Source organism: Aedes aegypti, chromosome 3 (genome assembly GCF_002204515.2).
Source record: "Aedes aegypti strain LVP_AGWG chromosome 3, AaegL5.0 Primary Assembly, whole genome shotgun sequence".
NCBI lineage: Eukaryota > Metazoa > Arthropoda > Insecta > Diptera > Culicidae > Aedes > Aedes aegypti.
In genome coordinates, this window is record NC_035109.1 from 300,299,587 (window position 1) to 300,327,503 (window position 27,917).

Here is a 27,917-nt window from a genome sequence, read left to right on the forward strand (position 1 = left end):
CCAAAGGAAACACCGTCCAAATTCGGGGTTGGGCATATAAGGGTTAAAGAGAGAGACAAACATTCGCAGCAGCGCAAAACTCATCCGTTTTCGGGAAAGATGCGGTTTTACGAATTCTTCTTTTTCGGATTCTCGATTCCTTCCGTTACCCCGGGCCGGGTTGGCAGGCGTCGTTTGTCCGGTTGGGGCGCTGATAGCGTTTAAATAAGAGCGACTGCAGCTAGCGAGTGCATAGTCGTTAACTACCAGGCAAACGGTGCACAAGCATTGGTATTAAAAGAATATCATATCGAAGAACGAAATTGAAGTGAAGAAATTGGATCGAGTCTTTTTCGAAATAATCGATCAAAGTGCTCTTCAGGTATTCAAGTCAAAAACGAGAAAGTGTTGGAAAGTGTAGAAAAGTGAAGTGCTCTTATTTTATTGCAAACAGTTAATTTGAAATACTTTTTCGTTATTGTGTATTTGTACAAAAGTAAATAACGGATCGATACAGTTTGACAAAAGTGAATAAAATTGCTCAAGAGGAACAATAGCAAAAATTATTATTTTTGAAGTAATTCGAGTGGTAAAAATGAATCGTTTTATTGCAGCGGTAAGTTAATTCATAGTGCGAAGTTTTATTGAGTTGAAATAAATTTTCCTTTGAATTTTATCTAAAGTTCTTCGAAATGAAGTGTGGTTCAAAATATTGCATACGTTGAACACAGTTGTTAGTATTTTCAATACTTTTGTCAGTTTCAATTCAAATCAAATTTATCCCATATCTTTTACAGAGGTAGTTTCGTTTTGTAAAATTTATACATATGGCAATTTCCTGGAATGCGTTCAAGGAATTTCCCAATATACCTGAGAGTTTGACCTGTTTTCTATCATATGAGCATTCAAATTTATTACAATGTATTGTGGTTATTACCACTGGTGAAAATTATTGGGCTTATTCTACGAGTGGCGTGAGGTGAGAATTTTCGGTCTCGTGACAATACTCGTCTCGAGTGATTGACAATACTTACATAACCCTAGGAAAATCATAACCATTGTTTGATAGAATAGACAATAAAATTATTCGATACAAGCAACAACTTGGTATAAACTAGCGATTCAAAATTTTGAAATAGCATTTAAGATTCCTTTATTGCCGAAGGAATAATATAATAACCATAAAAAAAGTCAAATCAATTTCTAAATGCTTAGTTTGTATATTCCATTGGAATTGTTTTGGCTAGTTAGTCCTAATATTTATTGTACAATATTTTGCTTTATTTTTTCATTATTTTATTTCTTAATGCTTATTTTTTATTGCTCATTATTTGAATACAGAAGTATCGATTGATTTTTATTGCTAGCCTTCAATTTATCATTGCTTATTTTCAAGGATTTATCAGTAGTTTTATTTAGTAGAATAATAAAAAAAAACTATAAAAGTTGAAAAGAAATAAATACCGCATAAGAGACCTTAGGGTGGTTATACATATCATTTTTGATTTACTACGGTTTTCCGATTCTACGTTTAACACCCCACCCTCTTAATTTGAACTCATTTGGGTGAAAACTGAGACTGTAGAATTAAGGGCTTGTTGTTTAAAAAAGTTTGTATATTGTACTGTTTGTAAGTAAATAACTATTGGAAAATCAAGTAATTCATTCAATCGAATATAATATTTTTCCATGTGTCCTTGAGGGCGATAAGGAAGCTCATATTACTTGATACGTTTACCAGCGACAACATTGTGGAAGATTATTTTCAAATAGAACATCTCAGTAATTAGTTATCAATTTCTTTCCAAACGGAGAGCCTGCTCATATAGATGATTCACTTCCGTTCAACAATTGGTGAATTACCCTATTCAAAATTTTACTTTCTTCCAAACATAAGCTGTTCTTTAGAATTTGCAGCGTAGCAAATCATAGGTTCGACAAGATTGATGTTTATTTACTTCGGGCAGCCTTGGTTTAAAAGTTGTGATTCGCTAAAATGCTCATTTTAAAAAAGAAGGTGAAATTTGTGTTTCATCACACTCAAACAATTGATTAAAATCTCCCACACTTTTCACAGTGTTTTCGAGAGCGATCACAAAAAAAAAATGTTTGGAGTTACTAACCTGATTGGTTTCTTAACTGAAGGCGTTCCATAATATGTTTGTCACATTTTACCAGTTTTTAAATGCAAACACGTAGTTATTGTTGTGAGTTGTGTTGTAAAATCTCACTACCAAATCACTTCTTCTTCACGCACCGTGTTGTTGTTTGCGGGCGTTTTTGTGTCTGTTCTAAACTAAAAAACTGTTCTAATCTAAAAAACTTGAGAAACTACCGCCGTGCGGGGTGACATTGGGCCTAGGGGGTGACTTTGACCGCCTCTTTCGATGAATCTCATGGCTAGTTGGAACGCCAAAAAACTAATCTATGACCATCTATTGGCTATTTATAACGTATTCTTGAAGCTTGACACATTGTTTTCATTATTCTGGCATTAGTTTGCTGTAAAAATATTGGCCCAAAGTCACCCTTATGGACCAATGTCACCCCGCACGACGGTACTTGAAACACTATAATTCTTCTGGCATCGTGCTACTGGGAGCAAAAAATCAATTAAATTCATCGATTTATGCTGAAAAAAAAAAAACCCGGAACGCGAATTCACTGAGCCAACATTGTCTATGAATGGGATGTGCAGCTTTCGTTGATTGAGTTTGTAATTAAAACTGTTTGGATATTCATACGCTTGCTTCAACCACGTTTTTTACAATTTCAAAACACTCGAAAGATGTACACAATGTCACAAGTGTTGCTAAACATTTTTATGCCTGAGAAAAACTATGGGACACAATTTAACTGCAAGAATGAATATAAGATATCATACACTACAATTGACCGTACAGTTCAAATGTATAGGCCTTTTCACAAGACATTTATAAGGTTTAATCACCGCATGATTTTATTATTATGAAAATTTATTAGCTTTTTTCCGGTGAATAACAATATTTATACTATACCTATTACTCTTTTTCACTCTGACTATAGGTATTGTTATTCACCGAAAAAAGCCAATAAATTTTCATAATAACACTTTTCACAAGACGTTTAAAATCAGCTGATTCGGAAGCTGTTTGACAGTTTTCCTTCGGAATTGACAGCCCCGTGTATGCACCGCTCTTCGGCAGATGTAAACAAATGCATACACGGAGCTGTCACATGAAAAGGCCTATACTGATAGCAACTTTTCCAATCCGTGAGAAGCGAGAGAAGAGAGGAGAAAACTACCAAAAAAATGTCAACAAAGCACGCATGGTGTGAAAAATGCTTATAATTTTGGCCATGAAGTATGTTTCCACTACAAAATAAAATAAATTGTGATTTTGAGTTTCTATGGAAGTGTTGATGAATTCATATCGACAATAATACTTTGTATGGAACGTGTACAAGTTATACCGCATACTAAATTCTGTGGATGGAGGTTTACATAGAACATGCTGATTAATTTTTGACCGGCGCAAATAACATTGTGCTCCGCTTGTTGGGTGGCTCGAGAGGGTGACAACATTATGTTTACGTACTCAATGGACTTTCACCTTAATAGATTGCTACAGTATTTGAAGTGAAAGTCTCATACTTGATTAGAATTCGGACCTAAATGACATTTAAAACATTTCTCGCGGAACATTACTAAAGGACCTATGTACAAATGAGAGATTCTCTCCTCTCTTGTTCTCTTTCGATTATAACAGTGGAATACTGAAGATTTTGGGAAGTTTTTCACTATAGATCGAAAGTCAATTTCCTTGACTAGCGTTTCATACAAAAAACACAACAGAAGAGGTTAATGTGACTCAGTTATTAATGAAAGAGAAAGTAAACAAAGAGAGCCTCTCAATGTTAGATAGGTCCTTTAGTAATGTTCCGCGAGATTTGTTTTGAATTAAGTTTAAAATCTAAACAACACCATTTTTTGCCCCACCTTACTCTATTTACACTTAAACTCTTAATCGATTTTTCTTGATTTTCCATTACAGTTGGCCTTCCTCGCAGTGGTGCAAGCCCTATCAATCGACGATCGCACCCTGGATGTCAACATCAACGTTGAAAAGAACTCCAACTCCTACTTCCACAGCAAACTCAACGAAGGATCCTTCCAGTATGGGCTGGATGTGGAGAAACCGGTGGACCATCACTTCCAGCACAAGGTCAAAGGCCCGGACGGTGTCACGTACGGATGCTACGGATTTGTAGATCCCGATGGCAAACCGCACCTGACCCACTACGTTTCCGACGTTAAGGGATACCGAGTGCTCGCACCAGAATCCGCCACCAAGATCTACATAGGCCGGTTGGAAAAGAGCATGTAAGTTCACTTTCAAACGGTCCGAAACTCTCATGACCTAACGCCATTCCCATCTTTCAGAGATAACATCTACCAGGCATCGCAAGCGAAGGACGTCCAATGGAAGGACCTATTCTTCCCACCGGCTTGCAGGACTTTGTACGCCGACCTGTTGAAGAACTCACCTACGACTGCTCGCCCCGCAACTCCACGGCCAACTCCCGTACGTACCACTCCAGCACCAATTCCGTTCGAACCAGATTTCGGAGGCAGCAACGTACACGAGTCTATCGTTCCTCATGACAACGCGCCCTGTTCGCAAGTCTGCACTGACCTCAAATCAGAACTGCAAGAAATCAAATCCAAGCTGAAGACCCTTATCGACAGTTTGGCACAGAACGAGAGCAAACAGAAGTTCACTGGCAGCGCCGGTGGAAATCAAACGTATGCCTACTTCCCGGTAATGTTGAGCAATAGTGTTCCTGGAGGAGCCACACCCGGACAGATTGCCATGCCGGCATTCCAGTGTGGACGGCAGTAAGCTGTGAAATTACCGTAAATCTCTGAAGGTTGTGATGCAATTCAGGAGAAGTGCAATGTACATATATTATAATAGGATACTAGATTAGGGTTGGATGAATGGACCCAATTGAATGACTGGTTAGGCTAGATTTATAGGTTTAATAATTTAATTGAATAAAGACCTTTTCAATAAATATATATGTTAAATTCATTTACTTAGTTACACCCAAACAGATAAAACTGAATCAACCATTTCACGCCACAATACTCGATTCGTGGCCGCATCTCTCCATTCTCGCTTTGCACTTTATCCGCTCAGTCCAACCTTCGCTGCCTCGCGTTTCAGGCGGATGTACAGGTCGGTCACCTTTTCAAATGTTCAGCCGACAATGTCCAGGCAACGGCAATACATGGCTTTTCAACTGGATACCTACAAATCATTCCCGTGAGCTTTTGGATTTTAAGTTTCTACAAAAGAGGGAAGGGAAGTATGACATTACATAGTTTAAACATGTAATATATGAAAAATATGGATTTCTTCAAGTCGAGTCTAATCGAAATACGCCTACCTGTCTACGGATACCAACTCTAGTGGCATTAAATGGTGAAGTACTAAAATCGTGTTTTCATTTCGCAATAGCATCTCTCTCTCTTTGATATACACATGTTTACGACGATGTCTGATACATCCGAAGGAGATAATAATTAATCATCGAGCTGTTTAGTGGAATACCTACACAGTTCGAACGAAACGTGTAAATTTCTGAGACATATAATGCACATAATTGGAGCGTGGAGTATCATGGATATTTACATGATATGTCATGTAAACTTCAATTATATGTGATGTAATCCAGCAGGATCCTCTGTGGTTACATGACATGTAACACATTTTTACATGATTTCAGACTTAAATTTACATGACGTCATGTTTACATCGAATAAATGAAGTTTACATGACGTGTAATCTTCATAATTTTTAACTGTGTATAAGTAGATGAAAAACCGAATTTAGTGCTATACCATTTAATTCCACTAGAGTTTGTATCTTTTGACAGATACACGTATTTCAACGTCGAGTCGAAGTCGAGTCTAGTACATGACACTGAAGACGGCCTTACAGTTGAGGTCGAAATACACGTAGCTGTCAAAAAATACAAACTCTAATTGAATTTAATGGTAAAGTAATAAATTCGGTTTTTCATCTAATTATCCGAAGGGGGTGTAGACTGCGAAATGATGATGCCATGTGCTTTAGAGTAATCTAGTTCAGTTCGCCTACGAGCGTCGGGGTCTCTCAAGGGGCTCCACAGCTTGTAGGTTGGAGCACCCATTTTGCGAATAGGGTGGGTTTGATCCCCACTAGAGTTTTCAATCCCGGGAAATCATTTTCTGTTTTGCGGAATTCCCGTATTTCCCAGGAATTTCGATTAAAAAACAAATGACCGTCCATATTCAAATAACAACCATATCACAATTTACTTTACCAACCAATGCCCTCACTAGATCACTAGTTATTTTTGATGTTTTACGGAATCAAATAGTTAGCATTCGCATAAGCTTTAGCATTAAGCATTTCGCACAAAATCGTAGGTGGTACAGTCCTAGACCATTGTTGCCTCCAGGGCTGCCTACTTCCCGTCCGTTACCAAAGTTTGAAATTTGGGACTAACTTCTAACTCTTAGACAAGATTGACGCATCCTCCAATAATCGAGAGCTGTCCTGGCCACGTCCTTGCGAAAGCTGCTGAATGGGAAAGGATGATTCACTCTACGACCTCTCATAAGTGTTACGGGATGTTGGATACGTTCGGTAGACGTTCTGGCCGACAAATGGTCAATATTTACGCATTTCGCTGCTGATCAGAACAAACTCACCAAATTCCTTTTTTGCAATTCCTCTGCAATCCGTCGCTTCTCTAATAATGAACAATAGCGTGAGCCGTAACTTTGAATCAACACGCTTAACACACAAAGGAGATAAAAAACGAGTTGCGCGAAACGAACTCAATTGTTGGAGCCACCACAGAGTGGCCAAATTAGGAATACACACTTAAACAGACCTCATAGTTCGAACTCATAGTTCGGTAAACGAAATCACCGAAACCGATCTGTAATTCATAAAAATACTGATGTTTCGGTAAATGACCTGCTTTTGACAGTGCGTCATAAACAAAGTTTTACTGAATTTCGGTAAGCTGTGGTAAACATTTACCGAACATTTTGTAAACCTACGATAATTCATGTAGAATAATCCTATATGAATGTTCTTTTTCTTGTTAAAACTGGAGATAATCGCTGGTCCGAAGCTACAGATTTTCGGTAACGCTTACCGAATATTCAGTAATTTTGATAGTTGCCACCCCAAACACAAATTACGGACCGTTCGGTAATCTTTTCATTTACCGAACGGGTTACAGATAGATCAGCTGTTGAAATTTCGGTAGGTAAATAGATTACCGACTTCGGTGATTTGTTCTAATTGTGTACCTTGACCGAATTAGATGTTTGGGAGTTGAAATCATAAGGAAATTAACTGTTTTTCTTATGTTTAGAATCAATTCAGACGAGTAAATGAAAGTAGCTCTATCATGTGAATGTGATTTATTGAACACAAAAGGTTCCATGCTAATTGGCTATGTAAAACAAGGGTGGAGGGCGGTTGTCAACTGGGAGTAAAATTGAAAAGCCGCCAACCTAAGTCCAGAACCAGTTTTAAGGCTTAACGCGGAAAAGTAAAAACCATTCTTTGCAAAATTACAGATAATCAATGCGCTTGAAAGAAATTGTTTGCAAGCAGTTATTTGCTACGTGCTACTGCAGTGCGCTGTTGGCAATTTAATCAGAAAATTATGCTGAATTCCCAAAATAGACATATGCAAGAAAATTGATTTCGCCTTCACCATTGTTTGGTCGTTATTTTGTATGGTTGTTTACATTTTAGAACCAGCGACACGTTGAGGTACCAATAAAGAGCCGCCAGTGCCACCCTGGATGTAAAACGGTGTATAATTGACCATATATTTTCAAACAAAAACCATCGAATAATCTACTTCTAATTCATTCTAACCAAATTAATGAAAAAACCGTTTTCCATATTTTGCGAGTTACGTCAATTTAAAATAATATTCGAGGTTTTCATAATCAAATAGTTGTTGATAAAATGGATATCTCTTTGAAGATATGTTTTTTTTTCTAAAAAGATTATATTTATAGAATAAATGATTTTTCGAGTGATTTTTTCCATGAATTATAAAGGCTCATAAAGTTTTTATGGATGTACCAGTCACAATTTTCAATATGGGCATGAGATTGTTTAAGAAAGTTGGAAAAAATACCAAGTTATTTGGTAACATTGGTAAACATAACCGCCTAACAGTTACATTCAGATTATACATTGGTCTCATAATATACCGTTTTGATTCATATTTATTTATTTATTTATTTATTTATTTATTTATTTATTTATTATTTATTTATTTATTTATTTATTTATTTATTTATTTATTTATTTATTTATTTATTTATTTATTTATTTATTTATTTATTTATTTATTTATTTATTTATTTATTTATTTATTTATTTATTTATTTATTTATTTATTTATTTATTTATTTATTTATTTATTTATTTATTTATTTATTTATTTATTTATTTATTTATTTATTTATTTATTATTTATTTATTTATTTATTTATTTATTTATTTATTTATTTATTTATTTATTTATTTATTTATTTATTTATTTATTTATTTATTTATTTATTTATTTATTTATTTATTTATTTATTTATTTATTTATTTATTTATTTATTTATTTATTTATTTATTTATTTATTTATTTATTTATTTATTTATTTATTTATTTATTTATTTATTTATTTATTTATTTATTTATTTATTTATTTATTAATTTATTTATTTATTTATTAATTTATTTATTTATTTATTTATTTATTTATTTATTTATTTATTAGGTATTCTGTTTATCGGACTTTGTAGTCTACATAAATTTAACTGGTTAAACTTACAAAATTAAATACAATCACAATTAGACATCATATCACAATACATCTCATCACAAAACATTACAAAAAATGTCTGATATTACGGACAGCTTCCAATTTCGGACACTTGCTTGGTATGGGAAACATTTCACACGAAATGTTTCAATTTTAGCTGTTCAAAAGTTCTCATTTTCGAGGCTTATTTTAATAAGCATTTTAAAAAAAAGTATGAAATTTCTAATGCCCAGTTTCCTTAGGGACCGTCCATAAATGACGTAGCATTTTAGGGGGGAGAGGGAGTCTACGACTTTGCTACGAACCATGTATTAGGTATGGGGAAAAAGGCTACGATGGGGGAGGGGGGTGTCGAAAATTGGTCAAAAAATACTACGACGGTCCTTTATGCGTCTGTTTAGTGGGTTGACGTTTTCAATTGATGATTTGTATTTTCTATTTATGGTTTACATGAGCTGTCCTGAATTCGAAACAAAGTGTCCGGAATATGAGGCAGAAATAAGGAAGCGTCCAGAATAAGAATAATGAAAAGTCCACACATTTTTATTTATTTAAAATTATTCATTGGACGGAATAAACATCTTCACTTACCATTTGAAAGTTAAGGGTTTTAAAGGCTCGATAACGCGGAACAATCATACAGAATGATTTATTTTTTATGCTGCTAATATGAATCAAAACGGTAGTAGTAATGAAATCTCTATCAGATTCATTTTATGTCTGTTCACCAAATAAGCGATGTAAGCTGTACGAAATTCCAGCTCAAATAATTATTGTTGATCTCACGGTATTTTATAAAAATGTTAGTTTCTTCCCATACTGGCAAATCTGGAATAAGTACTTGTGATAAACCATCAACCAACGCAATTCATGTTGGATTTATATTCTGTCTAGGCAGAATCTGATGAAAGTTTGGCGCGCGATCAAAAACAAAAACAAGCTATTAACCCTGCCCGATCACTGTTCGAGTTGTCTCAAGCCGTCACTATGCCGGGCCTATCGCTGTCGTCATCGTCGAAAGAGCGATAGAGAAATCTGTCGCAGCAGCTCACCGAACTCATCCGCATTCGATCAAGATGCGGTTTTCCGAAATCTTCTTTTTGATTCTCGATTCCTTCCGATACCGACCGGATTGGATTGGGTTTTGTCCGGTAGGGGTTGTTAAGTTTAAATAAGAGCGATCGCGGCTATCAAACGCATAGTCGTTAACTGTCAGGCAAACGGGGTGCGCGAGCATTTGTTTCAAAAAATCTCCAAACGAGAATCAAACCCGAAGTGAAGAAATTGGATCGAGCCCGCTAGGGAGAGATCGATCAAATTGCTCCTTGGTTGTTTCAGTCGTATAGCGGAAGATAGACGAACGTGTTAGGTGACGTGGAAAAAGCGGAAATAGTAGTGAGAAGTGCATTCGAAAATCTTCCCTAGAGTGGGTTAAGAGTTGCCAGAGTGAAAAGAGAAAATAAAACAATAAAAGGTTTAAAGGATTCTTTTCGAGTGATTCTAGTCTGAAATCTAGGACTTTGTGATTATTACAATAAAAAAAGTGGTTGTGCAAGAAGAAAATGCATCGTTTCATCGCAGTGGTGAGTAATCATTAGAGAGCGATTTCGTTTTATAGTCGAAATTATAAAGTGACAAATTATTGCCATATAAGGTTATTTGCCCATTATTGTGGTTGTCCCTATTATTGTAGTATAAGAATAACATCCTCATCATTAAACTCTATTACCTAAAGATCCAATTGTTGGTAATAAAAGCCTATAATATTCCCAAACTACATCAAATAAATAATTTCAAAATTAAATGATTTTGATGGTTTGAAGAACAGTTTTGAAAGTGCCTCAAAAAGAATCTACCATGACACCACAGTTATGGATCAAGTAGTGTGGAGTACAACCTAAAAAATTCATTAAACGACATGGAAAACGTAAAATTGTAGTTTAAAAGCACGAATTGAATCATTTCAAATTGGAACTTCGGTTAGTAAACTGTTTTGAGTGTGATAATTACATAGGATTGCATTAAAATTAAAAATTGTATCAGTTTCTGAAAACCATATTATGGATCAATTTTCATATTATGGATCAAATTGTGACATATTACGGATCAGTGCGCAAAATCAAGAGATTTTCAACTCAATGCATATGTGTCACATATTACTGCAAAATATACCAATGTTAGAGCTGGAAACAAGGGTAAAATGCCATTTTTGTTGTGATACTGCATAGTAGTAACTGAGGCATGTACTGTTTTTGCTCTACACTAAGTTTTGCACCCATATTGGTCTATTTAAAATGAAATTACCAAACCTTGATTTTTTATTAGTTTTATCCTTAGTGCTATTGTCTGAAAATGTCGAATCCAATGCTTAAAATGGCAGAAATCTACATTCTTTGGAAGTGATCCATAACCGTGGTAAACAATCATTTCCTGGTCCATATTATGGATCACTAGTTAGAAGTGCTAATATTCGGTATTTAGAATCAACAATCAAAAAAAAATGTTTGCCAAAGATGAATTCATACTGAATCTAAGCGAGTGAGCAGTATTTATAATATAACACATGAATTTTATCACCTGTGGAAGCTTATGAATGCTGACGGCACTTCTTACGGAAAACGACCATATAATGATAGCTGTGTGGTACCAACTAAACATTTGTCAAATACACCGTTATTTAGCGGTTGAGTGTTGTGCTTAATTGTAATGTTAGTAATGGTAGAAAACAAATAGTATAACATGGGAAAAATATGTTTTACGTCTACGTTTATGTTTTGAGCGAGTTATCCGATGTTGAACGCCAAAGTGATCCGTCACTGTGGGTGATCCGTAACTGTGTGGGCATAGTATATTTTATGCCGGTCCCTCTATCTACGGCACAATTGTTATATGCGTTAATTTTTAAGTATAGAACCATAACAATTAAATGTAGCATACATTTCAGTTCATAGCGGATGTAGTTTAATGATAATTTAAGTGCAGCAGTGATGCATCTGGGGCCTTCCTTAGCCAAGTGGTTAGAGTCCACGGCTACAAAGCAAAGCCATGCTGAAGGTGTCTGGGTTCGAATCCCGGTCGGTCCAGGATCTTTTCGCAATGGAAATTTCTTTAACTTCCCTGGGCATAGAGTATCATCGTACCTGCCACACGATATACGAATGCGGAAATGGCAACTTTGGCAAAGAAAGCTCTCAGTTAATAACTGTGGAAGTGCTCATAAGAGCAGGCTCTGTCCCAGTGAGGACGTTAATGCCAAAAAGAAGAAGAAGTGATGCATTGATACATTTTGAATATGGCGTTTATTACCAGACTGCTTTTGAAATTTGTTGAATTGAAGCAATGTCGCGTAAACATGATGGATATGTAGTCGATCACGTGCATTTTTGTAATGCTTGTGGTTACTTCAGAAGATTTAGTACATCTTGTTTAGCAGTTTGAGTTCGTTTCAATAAATATTGGAGGGTAAGTTTACGGAAAAAAATGTTAAAAATTCGTGAAATGGTTTTAGCCGTTTATATTCTGTTTGCGGCAAATTTATTTGAAATAATTTCCCAATAGGGTAATAGAACTCCCAAAGTGTTTTCTACAATTTCCGCAGCGTGGCTTTTTCATATGCATGGAGGGGATCCTAAGAGGTTTGCGCAAAGTCATAGTTCTCAAATCAAATACAATATCTTTACAGATGCTACAAATAAGGTAACCAAGAGTTAGCCCGTGTCCACTAGACTGATGCAAATTTTGAAGTTTTTGCTCCCCTATGCTTAAACGATGTCAATTATGATGAAAATGATCCTCCCAAAATTTGAAGTGATTCGGAAGAAATTTGGTTGTGCACACGCCATTTAAAGTTTATATGGAGATTAATATGGAAAACGCCAATCTTTTGTGTTCAGTCCTCTAACACGTCATCATAATATTTTAGGTAAAAGTGAACACACTCATCCTATGTGAAAACTTCCCAGCTACAACTTTGCCGAAGATCACATTTCGATGGGACGTAAGGATAATTTGTTATTATTGATAACAAAGTCCAAATCGTGCTGAGATGATCATTCAATTACTTTCAGAGCAACACTGCTTTTTTGCTGTAGAACATAGTAGCCTGGATTACTTTGATCTATGCTTCCCGCCAGGAGCACCGCTGTTGCCTGCCGAACAGTTGGTGAAGCATGCTACATGCAAACCAACTTTATGATGATGAATAACAATTTATCGTGAGGTCCAATCAAAAAGTGGTCTTTGGCAAATTTGTAGCTGGGAAGTTTTCACATACGATGAGTGTGTTCACTTTTACCTAAAATATTATGATGACGTGTTAGAGGGCTGAACACAAAAGATTGGCGTTTTCCATAGTAATCTCCATATAAACTTCAAATGGCGTGTGCACAGTCAAATTTCTTCCGAATCACTTCAAACTTTGGGAGGATGCTATTTACCATAATTAAAATCGTTTAAGCATAGGGGAGCAAACATTTCTAAATTTGCATCACTCTAGTGTCCACCCAACAAACGGAAAAAACTTCCAAATGCTGCCTTTTTGTCAATTTCCTTCGATTTAGCTCCAATGAAATCGTCTTGATATCTAGTTGCTTGATAACTATGGACGGCGGTGCCGTGTTATTTATGTGACCATGGAAACTAATGAATTCGGCACCGCTCAAACGTCAAATTAGTGAACTCGTGCATCGGTCCATTGGTAGTTTTGGAAATGTTCGCCGATTTGGATTTATTCCGGTGGGTACTGGTTCAGATCGGGTAAAAATGAACCTCATTTACTTTCTCGTGAATGTTGACTAATTGGTATATATCTGTATTCACTCTACTTGTTCTTATAGTTTGAGCTACGAATGTTATGTGAGATTTAAATTCAACGGTTTGATCGGATTTGATATTGAAAATGATTTTAGTTTATTATCGGATCTTCTGGAAATCGGTACCAAATATCTCAATTATGATTATCTTCCAAACTGTCATATTTGTGCGCCTAATTTCAAAAGTTTCAAAAGATTACTCAGTCATAGTCAAGTAGACTCATTCAAATAATATTGGTCACCTAGATGACAGGTCCAGTTAATTTCCTGTGAACATGGTTTTTCCAAAACGGGGAAATTCCGAGCTCAGGAATTATTGTCGATTATTTTTGGATTTCTTGGTGATCAATACCTTCTAAATAGTTTGTCCTCGTTTGTCCTAAGGTTGGTTTTGTGGACGATGAAGCTTGACACCCAAATTTCTCAAGTTTAACCCCTCTACCGGCAGCTTCATTTTTTACCGCAAGAAAAAAAAATCAAATCGCGATAACTTTTTTGTTTCTCGGTATTTTTGCACCATTTTCTCACAAGTTCCCAAAAAACTCTTCTAGTTTGAGGATCCGTGTCGATATTGATCATTGGTCATCTGGATCCAGAGATATCCCGAAATTCCTTGGGGGACCGACGCTTAATCATAACCCACGAATATATCTTAGGCTACAGATTTTTCAACGTATTCAGATGTTCACTCTTTGGAACATTCCATTAATGAGAGTATGTTGTGAAAATATGAAGCAATTTGGAGCAGCCGTCTTTGAGTAATGAGCATTTATGTTGCTGGTACCAAGCTGACCAAATAAAGATCTTGAAAACTACAAAAAACCTCATATCGTAATTTTCAGAGATCTCTAAGAATTCTCAACCAATTTGTATGATTTTTTCAGAGTAGCTCCTTATTACATAGCATTGTATAGCACACATTTTACTTTTTCGATAAGTTGACGTAAAACAAAATGCCCGCCTTAGACATTTTGTATGGAAAATGTCGGTCCCCCAAGGAACATTGGAATATCTTTAAAACCTGATCACCAATCATCAATATCGACACGGATCCTCAAACTAGAAGAGTTTTTTGAGAACTTGTGAAAAAATGGTGCAAAAATACCGAGAAACAAAAAAGTTATCGCGATTTGATTTTTTTTCTTGCGGTAAAAAAAGAAGCTGCCGGTAGAGGGGTTAAAAGGAAAATTAAATTGACCTATCTGGGACCGTCGGTTCTCAAAAAGCTGGACATCCAGACGATTCCATTGGAGCTAAAAGAAAGGAAATCTATCAAAAATTGATGAAATGTCAGCATTTCGAACGTTTTAACCGTTTGCTGGGCGGATACGGGTTAAAAGGGCTTCCTGAGCATCCCCGAAGGTTTCAAAAAGCTCCCAGGTTCCTAAAGGTTTTAAAGCTTTTTGGAAACCCCTGAATATTTCGTGAACACTTTTAAGCATCATTAAAAATTCCCTAAAAAATCATGAACAGCACTTAAGAACCTTCTGAAAATTCTGAAAACCTCTTGAGAACTGCAGGGAACTCCTGGAATAGTCTTGAGAACCACTGGAAAGGCGTTGGACATCCAAGAAACATTTCGAAAGTCACTTTCTAAAAAATCCTTGAAAATCCCTTCGAACTTCCGAAAACATCTTTCAAGTCTTTGGAAACCTGTTAAAATCTCAAGAATCTCTTGAAACTCCTTGAAATTTCTAGGTAATATTGGGAATCTTTCGAAAATCTTATAGGAAGCTCTGATAATCCATTCAAGACTTCTGGAAACCTCTTGAGCTCTTGAGAAATTCTTAAAAATCACTGGGGACAACTTCGAGAACTTATGAAAACGATTTTAAGATTTGCAACAGCTTCGGTACTCAAGGAGGCAGTACGTTTGAGTTTCATACGCGCACGCGAGCATTCAGCTTTTGGGAGCTACTCCGTGTTTCGCAAAATGATACAAATGTTAACATTGATGTTGTTTTTACACGTCCTTTTCCCCTTTGCTTTGGAAACGTCTTTCATGTGTTTCAATTTTGCTGAAATATCCATTGCTGTGGATATAAAGACACTCTCAAAATCGAATACCTTCAGGTGCGTGAGATTTTGAATCTCACTTACAATTTCAACCTTATCCAGATTTATAAAACCGTTAATAGCTGCTGCAAGCAGTCTCGCTTTCTGGTTGGGATCAAGTGATTTGACGTTTGATTTGGGTCGTTTATATTGAACGGACCCAAGCTAAACGTCATATCGTTTGATCCCTACCAGGAAGCAAGCTTTTTTTGTGACAATACTAGGAACCCCCGTTGTTTTGACAGTACACGTTTTTAAGTGACACGAGAGACCGTTTTATTTTCTTTATCTTTTGTCTCACTCTAACAACTATCATCAAAACTTTGTTTTCTGACACGAATGCACCCTAGTGTAAAGTGTCATTGATAAAAAAAAAAAAAAGTCAAAACTTTGCAGTAGCAAATCTCTAGTTTTAGTGAACCGATTAAACTCAAAATTTGTTGGGTTGTGTACTACATACAGTATCGGACATATAAAATGCACCAAAGCAGTTTTCCCATACCAAATGGTCAACATCAGAGAGCTATATCTTCGCTGTTTCTCAACCGATTTTTTTCATTTTTTCTGAGATGAACTACAAATTTCTTCAATTTTCTAAAACTATTGTATAAGTTGTTTGAAAACTATTGATTCAAAAGTTACAGATAGGTTGAATTTTGACATAAAAAATGCACCAAGACATCAAGTGATGTAGCAGAAAAACTACGCGTCGTAGCATCTTGGTGTCTTCTGCGCATTTGTTCATTGCGTGATAAGAATCAAATACGCTGAAGACACCTAAAGGATACAACGCATAGTTTGTCTGATACATTACTTTTCGTCTTGGTGCATTTTTTATGTCAAAATTGAATCTATCTGTAACTTTTAAACCAATAGTTTTCACACAACTTTTTCAATAGTTATCGAAAATTGAGGTAATTTGTAGTTTGTCACAGAAAAAATGAGAAAAAATGGTTGAGCAACAGCGGAGATATAGCTCTCTGAAGTTGACCATTTTGTATGGGAAAACGACTTTGGTGCAGTTTATATGTCCGGTACTGTATATATAATTATAGTGATACATTTTTCGCATCGATATATTGAGTGGTACTTGAGATTTGCTCCTTTAAATGGAGAGGGTGATTAAAACACCGTCCCGTGTTACCTTAATTTGAACCACTTCAATCTGCTCATTGTTCAAATTAAAAATGGTTCAAACGTCAGTGAACTCGTAGAACGGAATAGAGCAAAATGGAACTCTGTGAAACGGAACGCAGAATCAATACAAAACAGCCAAACAGGTAACAGGAAAAGGGGATTTCTTTTGTGCGTAGGAGGCCCATGGCAAGGGATGACTTCTAGCGTAGTTAACATTTTCGGGTAAATGGAATAGAGAGTGTCATCATATAGCGATTTTTTTTTAATGTTTATGATACGTAATCGAACAAGCGTTGCAATGAATAACTGATTGCCTGCTAAGAGGCTTGCATGAGTCTTCAACTGTTTGCTTTACTTCCAAAACCATTGTTTCAATTTTTTGTCCCATTATTGGTTAATTTAACGATATAAAAAGTTCATAATTAAGCCATAACAAACATTTAACATAGCAATTGTCTTTATTTTCACAGTTGTCACAACTGACAGTGGGTGATATTCATTTATCGCCCGAGACATCCTGGCTATGAAGAACACCGTGAATTGATATATGGTTGACTATGGCCGAGCTTTACTGTCGATTTGATGGTTATACAATTAATGTGTCCGTCAAAACCATAATAAATCATACTTTGCTCGGTTACTCGTGAATAAACGTTCCCGAGCTTGTTGCTACTTCTTTTGACAAGTTCTCCCGAGCAGACGTGTGCGAACTTAGTCACACCTAGCCAGTTCGCGAGTCTGTGATGTTTGTTATGCGTTGGTATTAGAGATGGGCAAAACGGCTCATTCTAGTGAACGGATCCGATCCGAATCACTCATTATAATGAACCGGATCTTTTGAACGGTTCAGTGGCTCAACGGCTCGCAAAGGAAGAGCGAACTGAACCGAGCGAATGGAAAAAAAGAGCGGTTCACTCCCTGTTGCGCGACATACGTCGTATCTATAGCGTGTTTCGCTCTCGCATTCTTTTTAAATTCCTCACCATAAACTCACGATACATTCATCCGATTTCCCCTACACGAACCAAACACGCTAAGCCTGCTCAACGCAGCCCATGTGTTAAAATTACACAGAATGAGGCAACCAATGCAGGACTCTCTGGCTGAGTGAAAATTCTGTGTAAGTCGCACTCATGCTATGTGTAACCGATGTGTTGGTCATTGGCTGTGCGCAGATTGATGGAAAAGGAACTGTCAGTCATCTCCCGCGCGGCAGCAAACAGTTGGCCGTTGGTAAGATGGGGAGTTTTCAGGGATTTTTTCCAGCGAAAAGCCGGAAGATGGTCGCAAATGAGAAAGTTTTTTCCCCATTTGCTTCCGCTTCGGCTATTCGAATGAAAAAATCTCTGAAAAACTTTAAAATCGGAATGTTTTTTTTACTGTTTTCAGAAGCAAAACAAACATGGAAACGAATTCCGCATTCCAAGCGTTCCTCCTCTGTGCGCATTTCAGTCATTCGGTTTGTTTACTACCGTTTGCACAAAACTGTGTACAGCCCCCTTTGCACAAAATCTGTGCTGCATGAAGAGTGGCCAATTTTGTTTACTCGGCACACATTTTTGAGCGGATGAAGTTTAGCGTGTATAATAAAACCGAGAAACGAACGAAGAAGACCACGTGATTATTGAGCTGAAATCGAATTCAGGTTAACTTCTGCGTTCATGAGTTCTCTCATGGCGTAGTGGTAACGCGCCCCAACTAGAGATCGGGGAGTCATGAGTTCGATTCTCACTGAGAAGACGTGTAACTTTTTCGCAAATCTTCACATCAATTTGTCCATCTAATCCAATTGCAAATTATATGTAATGTTTAGCTTTTCGGTAGTTGCTAAACTTCCACTCGGCTGGTTGGCCGTTATCCACGATTCATAATTAAAAACAAGCATATTTTATTGTTTAATAATGGACGAATAAACATTTCAGTCATGACATCTATATGCTTGCCAAAGCAATAAAGCAACTAAGGTTGATTAATACTTGTAACTGAAATTTAGCATTAATTTGCAGTTATGATGGTTGCCATCACACTTCTTCAGCAATAAATCGACGATATACAGACAGCTATGTTTAAGAAACTTTGAACAAAGACTTTTAGATGTAGAGCAACGACTAGTGGTTGAACGGTTGAATAAAATTTGTTGAAGCTAACTGTGTGTCATTCATTTAAGTAAAAACATTAATGTTTTGATTTCAATAAACCTATTGATCTCCCATTTGTTGCGTGATTTTCCACTGCAAAACCACCGCGTTGATGCGCTGTGAATGGAAAGTGAAATGTTTCGTAACAAAGCACGAGCAAGTGAGTATTAAACCAATGAACAAAATTCTCGGTTTGGAACCTTCCCAATATGGTAAAAAAGACATTAGATCATTGCAGTGCCAAGTTGAATAACGATGTTGTAAACAATTATCAATGTTAAACATTGGATGAGTTTGTTATTATATATGCCGCATATTGAACTAAAACTTCTTATTTGGCAACAGAATCTATTTTTCAATTAATGAAAATGTTATTGGACAATCAAAATTTCGACGAAGTATATTTTCATCGAACGTTGTTTAAACTTTTATTCGAATGGTTTTGAAAATAACATAGGAGTGAGGAACTAAAGCGTTGTTTACAATTTACGCAACGTTTATTCGTCACTTTGTATAACTTTTAATCTTATTCAACTGCCACGGCTGCTGTGAAACACTAGTTCAGCATACATATTTATTAGCCGCCTTTAATTGTTTCTTGGGCAGTCTTCTAATACACTGCCAGTGCTTGAAACAGTCCTGGAATTAGGATCAAACTAAGAGTTCCCAAAATCTCTCAAAAATTTTAAAGGTTCCACTGCGAAACCGTATGTTCCACTGGAATTTCACATGATAGAATTTCTGAAATACTTCATAAATTCTTAGTTACGGCTTATCGTCGACTATGATCACTCTGAGAATTGCTAAACTCCGTTGGAATCCCGCAGAAAATGTGCAAGATTCCGCTAATATGTATCTTCGGTTCCCATTAGTCATACACAGGATTCAGCTGGGCGCTTCACTAGTTCGCTAGGAATTCCCAGATTCGGCTAGTGGTAAGCTTTAGGTTATATTTTGGCAAACACAGGATTTGGCTGATAATTTCTACATTTCACTGGAATCCCACAATAATTCTCAAGAATCCTCAAGGACATTCTAGGAATCCGCTAGAAATCCTTAGATACCATTGCAAACTTGAAAATATCTTGTAAAATTACGTCATAATACACCGACATACTCAAACGAGCTTTTTGATGTAAATATAAGTGAAATGATTTTCCATTACATTGAACTTAATTTTGTTGGACTCACAAATGTTTTCAGTCTCCTTAATCTCAATCCACTAAAAATTCTCAAGCTTCCAATGCAAATCTTCAACAGTTCATTGTAATCTGAAAGGTAATCTAACGACATCTTCAAAAGCACTCAAAAATATGATATTTCACCCTAGAATATCACTAGGAATCCCCTTTTTATTGCTGTGAATTTGAACTTATTACGTTTCATTAGATTTGTATGCGTTGTTTTGGCATTCTGAGAACTATCCAATGTTTTAGCAATTGTATGGTGTTTATGCGGCTCGCACAACCCCCCCGCGAAGTGACAGATAACGCAATTTTCACGTACCTACTTGCAACGTAAACAATGGAGCCATCCACCGCTGCCGCCACGATTTTTCACTATGGCAGCTCGGAACTTTGTTTCGTTGTTGACGGATGCAAAACAACGAAAGGAATGAAATGAAATAAGGGCGAGTCTGATATTTTTGTTTTCCAATGAAAATAAATTTAATAAAATCACCAAGTTTAAGCACCAATTGAACTTCAGAGCGCACCAATTCGTTCGGTGAAAAGATTAAATGACCTGTTAGTGCTTTGTTTTGCGGGAAAGTAATCCATTAGAAATTACTCACAATACAGGCTAACTGATTTTGTGGATCGCTTTTATGCCCTCAAGAGAAATATTGTGGGCCTCGCTGCCGGGCGGTTAGTGTCGTCAGGCATTTAAGCACTTTGACACAAGCAATTTTGACACTTTAGTGGGTCACGCTTTTCAATGCTCTCCAAGTGTCAAAATTCTTGGACTGAGTAAATTTAGTGCACCGATGGATAAGTCCATATCAAGCGACCCATGTGAAACGTCAGATCACTAGATCTATTTTTTATAAAAGTGGGCTGGTGATATTAGCGCTCGTAAAAAGCTGGATTGTTTATCCAATAAACTTATCTGATTGAAACATAGACATCTGGGGTTGACTATTAGAAAACAAGTGTTCAAATCCGCAAAAAAAAATGTACTGCTAATCAAAAGCTGGATATGATCTCAGATTGATTTCAAGCTTATAACTACAGTCAATTTCCCAAAATATAATGATCATCGTAAATATTTAAGGGATGATTCAAATTTTACGTAACGAAGAAATTTGCCAATTTAAACCCCCTCCCTCCCTGAAGTAACAGATTTTGTATGGAAAATTTAAATTTATTATATGGACTGTAACGCTACAAAGGACCCTTTCCCTCCCTTTGTTGTGCCACGTAATATTTGAACGATCCCTAACAAATTTGTCTTGCTATGAATTGCCAAGTGGTCAATAAATAACTTCGTAAACAAAGGATCGGTTACTATAAGCAACTTACAGCATGCGGACCACATCACACCACTATTCAAAACTCGCTCGTGGGCCATACAAAATCTTCCCGATGGCCGTACAAATCCTTTTAGAGAATCGAAATTTGGCAATCACTCATTTATAATTATATTACGAATGCCAAACAAAAATTGTAAAACTTTTTTTTATGTCCATCAAGCATAATTCTAGTTTACGCCCTATTTTGAGCACACTCCGTGATTTCATTGAGTTTGACAGTACCACGGACCAAAATTTTTCGGTACACTGACGTTGTACTGCAGCTGTCATGATGCTCCCGGGTTGGGCTCGCAGTTCTGAACAGGAACCTTGAACACCACTGATCTAGTCAAAACCTACTTTATTGGAGGCAGCACGCCCATAATTTTGAGTGAAGTGAATTTTCTGAATTTACAAAAATGACGTTTTCACAGTTTTTACAGCAAAAGTTGCCTTTCGAATGCCGCAAAAAGAAAAAAATTGTCGAACCATATCCTTGAGTTGTGGGCATCTAAGGATTTCATAGTTTTTCACATAAATTTGCTTATAACTTCAAAACTACAACAACAACAAACTTGCAATGTTCAGCAACAATGTGTATCTTTATTTCCTCTCCAAGTTTTCTCAAGACGGCATTCACGTAAAGTGAAAACAAAAAGTATAAGGTGAAAACAAATAGCCTAAGGTAGAACTTACAGAATCAATCCACTTCGCTCAAATGAAGAGTTAGATTCAACAAAGTTGTTCATAATAACGGTTTCTAAAAGAGTGCAGCCACAAATTTCTTCCAACAAAAAAAAATTGATTCAAAATTCAAACTTAACCCCCCACAAACGAATGTTGGGAACGATTTCTAGGCAACTGCCATGAATCGTTTCCCCTTTCTGTATCTATATAAATTAAAAATAAAATGGTGTTCGTATGTCACGAGTTGGCTTGAGAACGGAATATCGGATTTTTTTTTCCATAGTTACCGGAAGTGTTCCGACATGTTTGTGTGTATAAAACACGTTTGTGTGTACAAAACACGAATAAACGGAACTGTCATTTAATGTGGGACGATTCAAGGCATTCTTCAACAGCCTACTTGATGACAAGACGAAGTTTGCTGGGACCACTAGTGAGATAAAATTTAATAAAAATAAGTAAGCGATATATAGGATAGGTATACCAGTTATGGACATAGTAGTTCCATATTTCGCCATACGAGATTACGGGAATGTCTTCATATTTTAAAAGGTTTTAGTAGAGGTAAGTTTTCAGATATATATTGATGTTTAAACATTCAAAAAGATTTTATACATAATAGTTTTCGAAATTTCACGTATGGCTAAATAGGTAACCACTATGGCCATAACTGGTACACTTTCCCTAGGTCTTTACAACTACAACGTATGGTAAAAGAGTGGAATGAACCCATGACCTTCTGTCAACAAAGCAGAAGTGATGGCCATTAGACTACCAACCTTGTTTGGCTTTATATATAATCTAACGTGGATTTACTATGATTTTTTCTCTCATTTTTTTATAGTCCACCTTATTTGCTGAAACTTCTTTCAAAATACCATTTCAATGAAATGGAAGTGTTTGGAATATGATTCATGTAGAATTTGAGACAAAACGGTACAAGTGTGGAATTTTATTCAATTCGGTATCGAATTCCATTTCCGAAATAGTCACTAATGGCGTAAGAGTTATAGTGACGACTTCCTTCGGAAGGGAAGTAATGCCGTTGGTCCCGAGATGAACTAGCCCAGGGCTTAAAATTTTGTTAATATCGATAAAAAAATATCTGAAACCAGAATACCTGATCCTAGGAAAAGATCCCCTATTTTATTCCTTGGAGTAGAATATTAAAAATAACAGATGTTAACATGTTCCTTTGCCAACCAAGTTCTTTGCAAAACGTTTAGTCGTTATCGAATTTATAACGATGAGAACAACAGATCGTTATGCCTACAAACTGCACTGGATTGGGATATCGATCAATTAATTAATCAAATTTGATTACTGCATGAACCAAACACGCCGAGTGTATTTGAAAGATATGATGGAATATTCAAACAGAACCGGCGTTGACGTAGAATAACAAAATCTGAGAATTCAGACTCAGAACCAGAATGATATTAAAATAAGGGGCTGTCCATAAATGACGTAGCATTTTTTTCACTGATTTTTCAAACCCCCCTCCCCCCTCGTAGCATTTCGTCACAAATGCTGATACCCCCCTTGGAAAATACGTAGCATATCAAGCAAACCTCCCCCCTTCTTATCATTTTTTTATTTGTTTTTCTTAGCAATTGGGTTAAAACAAAAAAAATGGAATATGCTACGCCCACTAGCTAGGACCTCTCCCTCCCCCTCGTCACACATCGTCACAATTTTGTGAAGACCCCCCTCCCCCCTAAAAAGCTACGTCATTTATGGACGACCCCTAAGAAGGAAAGCAGTTTAATTAAATTAAAGGTTGTACACAGAAAATCAAGCATGTGCTGGAATAAGGGCGTAAGTCGCATGATCGATTTCTCTTCATCGACCCTCTCTTCTGTGAATAAAGGTGACAAAATGCAAGTTTGTCAGCATTTTTTCACTTCAGACCGCTTGGCAGCAATGCAATCTTGCGTCCTGAGGTGAAAAAATGCTGACATACTTGCATCTTGTCACCTTTATTTACAGAAGAGAGGATCGACGAAGAGAAATCGATCATGCGACTTACGCCCTTATTCAAGCACACGCTTGAAATGGAAAAAAAAACAGTTCATCCAGTTAAAAGCATATTTCCCCCAAACACCCATCTGCTTCCCAGTGGGTCGACATTCAGTTTATCACACCCAATTAGCGCTTTCGATAATTGCTCAATCGAAAATCAATCGACCTGTACCTGTATGTCTATTCCGTTGAAACCAAGCGCACAAAATCTTCGTTTCGCCATGCTTAACCCATAAAACCTCCCCACAGTGGTCCAAACCCGTGGTAAAAATTACGCATTATTAATATTTTACAAGGTTTGATCATGACAAGGGTTGAGGAACATGTTTTAGGGAAGCAGACCTCGTGGGGTCTCGTGTCGCGTTTCTGTGAGTGGAGTAGACCCTATTTTGGGCAAAGTCATCATATTTTGAACATGTACACCTTCATGGTCTACACATGGAGAAAAACATTTTTTGTTGAAAGCTTCGTATGTGTTCTGAATCATCTGATATTGTGTATACCCAAATGTTTACTTTGTTTTCCAACTAAAAACATGTTTGGAAATTTGATTTTTGTCAACTTTTTGGAAAGCTATACCTCTGCGTGCTCCGCTTCCGCAAGGTCGTAAAACAGACCTCAAGCGTGTGCTAGAATAAGGGCGTAAGTCGCATGATCGATTTCTCTTCGTCGATCCTCTCTTCCGTTAATAAAGGTGACAAGGCGCAAATTTGTCAGCATTTTTTCACTTCAGGACGCAAGATTGCATCGCTACCTAGCGTCCTGAAGTGGAAAAAGACTAACAAACCCGCATCTTGTCACCTTTATTAACAAAAGAGAGGATCGATGAAGAGAAATCGATCATGCGACTTACGCCCTTATTCTAGCACACGCTTGACCTTTCGTTTGGACACACCCTCGTCCTGTGTGTTGTGAGTTGGTGTCACAGAGAGCAACGTGTTTCACGTCTTCATTGGATAATGTTCGATGATGGAACCGATCGATCGGTGATTAACACTTCCCGATTATCGATTGTGGCGCCAGCGGAGAATTTCGACTGGTCACGGCATCTGTTGTATAAGTGGTAAAACATTGTTGAAGTTTCACCAAGATTCCGATAGGTGGCTCAAATTCTGGTTTTAGCGTGGACCACTGGACCAGCAACATCAAAAGGCGGATGTTTTTCGAGCAAACATTCTTTGTTATGACAATACGATCCACATAGTCTTCGATCGCATATACATTATGCAATCAAACATTTGTTATGTTGATTCTTTGATTAGCATTTTAATTGGGGAGCGATCGCCCACGGTTAGCGCTTCTCATCTGTTCCAAATCAATTTGTTTCTGGACATAGTCTGAAAGTCTGTTCTCACTAATGTGATTTCGTAACATGACGAGTCTATGTAAGAATTTTTATCGATCAATATGTCGTAAATTAGAAGTTTCGCCATTGAGCTTTATGATCTTATCAGAATATAAACATTCTCCGATATTTTGGAATTATACTGCCAATCACATCTGGTCGTATTTTACCCAACTGACGTAGGCGTTCAATCGAGACCGTGTTTTTGTATTCATTTCACAGGAATCCGGGACAATTTGCATTCTTCCTGCTCTCGAATACCTGTGGTGTGACTCATAAGGTGTATCAGTGCGAAAGTTCTAACCAATACTTAACTTCATTTGACCAATTTATTGGAACTCCTCTCATCGTGACAACATGTCTACTTGAAGGTTTCAAATAAAGAGCTTTTGGTTTATGTGGGAATATTATTAGTTGAGTTTTGGAAGTGTTAGGAGAAATCTTCCATTTTTGCAAATATGAAGAAAAAATATCAAAACTTTTTTTGCAATCTACTACAGATGACACGCAGGCTTCGTCCTTCGGTGTAGAGGCCTGTATCACCCGCAAATAAAGATTTTTGACATCCCTGAGGTAACTCAGGTAAGTCAAATGTGAAAATATTGTATAACAATACTGCCTTGATGAACACCAGCTGTTACAGAAAGGGTTTCAGACTTGGAGTTCTGATAATTAACCTGAAGTGTGCGATTTAACAGATAACTTTGAATTATTCTAACAATGTAGGCTTCATGCCAAACACTGTCGAATGCTTTTTCTATGTCTAGAGGAGCAAGACCAGTAGAATAGCCTTCAGAGTTGTTGGAACAAATCAAATTGGTTACACGTAAAAGTTGATGAGTGGTAGAGTGCCCATGGCGGTATCCGAACTGTTCATTGGAAAAATTGAATTTTCATTGATGTGGACTATCATTCTGTTCAAAATAACCTTTTCAAAAAGATAACTGATGGAGGAAAGCAAACTGACATTCAGAGATTCATCCTTGCTTTTGTTCGTGGTTTCGGATCCTTGGATCAATATGTATAAAACTAATAGCTTGGAGCACTGTTTTATTGAAACATCTATAACCAGAAATAATATTGGTACGCCCTCTATAGTTCCGCTTGTGCTAATCGATTGTTCATTTTATTTATTCTTTTAGTTGGCGCTAGTCGCAGTGGTTCAAGCCCTATCGATCGACGATCGCACCGTGGATGTCAACATCAACCTCGAGAAGAACTCCAACACCTACTTCCAAAGCAAACTTAAGGAGGGATCTTTCCAGTATGGATTGGATGTGGTGGAACCGATTGACCATCACTTCCAGCACAAGGTCAAAGGCCCGGACGGCGTCACGTACGGATGTTACGGATTCGTAGATCCCGATGGCAAGCCTCATTTGACGCACTACGTCTCGGACGTGAAGGGTTATCGAGTGGTTCCACCAAATTCGGCCACCAAGATCTACATCTCCCGGTTGGAAACAAGCATGTAAGTTATTCGATGGAACTATGGTAACTTTCATAATATAATCTCATTCGCATATTCCAGAGACAACATCTACAAAGCATCCCAAGAAAAGAGCGTCCCGTGGAAGGATCTGTTCTTCCCACCGGCATGCAGAACTCTGTACGATGACTTGGTGAAGAATGCCGCAGTGACTCAACGTCCCACGACGGCTCGTCCCACAACTCCCAGATCTACAACTCCCCGTCCCACAACTCCACGTTCAACGATTCGTGCCACAACTCCTAGTACCACTCCAGCTCCCGTTTCGTTCGAACCTGAATTCGGAGGCAGCAACGTGCACGAGTCCTTCGTCCCCCACAATGCCGGCGCAGCCTGTTCCCAAGCTTTCGATGAGCTCAAGGGGGAACTGCAGGAAATCAAGTCCAAGCTGAAGAGCCTTATCGACAGTCTGGCACGAAAGGCAGCCGCCGAAGACACAATAAAGTCTTCTGGAAATGCATCCTACGCGTACTTCCCGGTTATGTTGAGTAACAATCTTCCGGAAGGAGTCCCGTTCGGACAGGCATTCCAGTGTGGGCGACAATAGGCAGGCTGTGAAATCGACTTCAAGAAGCTTTACAGGTTTCGATGAGAGGCAGTTTGAGTGCAATGTACATAATTTTGAATAGGGTACTAGGTGTAGGTTGAATGAGTGGGAAACTGAATGAATGCTTAGGTTAACTATGTAAATTAGTTCGAAGTATGAATTAAGAAATAAATGTCAAAACTAATCAATCTCACTTGTTGGTATTTTTATTCAAACCGTTGTCGTATGCTAACGGGGACTGTTTTAAAACTGCATAATGAAGTATTGTTACATGATGCTCTTGGTAAGAATATAAATATTAGAAAAAGTTT

General features: G+C 37.1%; 2 protein-coding genes across 2 annotated transcripts; both read left to right on the plus strand.

Moving 5' to 3' along the window:
• The first annotated feature begins 219 nt into the window (after window positions 1-219).
• Window positions 220-5,041, plus strand: LOC5574259. Its single transcript, XM_001655026.2, has 3 exons — window positions 220-595; window positions 4,014-4,342; window positions 4,403-5,041. Exons 1-3 carry the CDS (start codon window positions 575-577, stop codon window positions 4,860-4,862), a joined length of 810 nt encoding a protein of 269 aa, XP_001655076.1. The 5' UTR covers window positions 220-574; the 3' UTR covers window positions 4,863-5,041.
• A 5,013-nt stretch (window positions 5,042-10,054) lies between these two features.
• On the plus strand, window positions 10,055-27,799 carry LOC5574261. The gene is made up of 3 exons (XM_001655027.2): window positions 10,055-10,449; window positions 26,713-27,041; window positions 27,102-27,799. Exons 1-3 carry the CDS (start codon window positions 10,429-10,431, stop codon window positions 27,604-27,606), a joined length of 855 nt encoding a protein of 284 aa, XP_001655077.2. The 5' UTR covers window positions 10,055-10,428; the 3' UTR covers window positions 27,607-27,799.
• The last annotated feature ends 118 nt before the right edge of the window (window positions 27,800-27,917 follow it).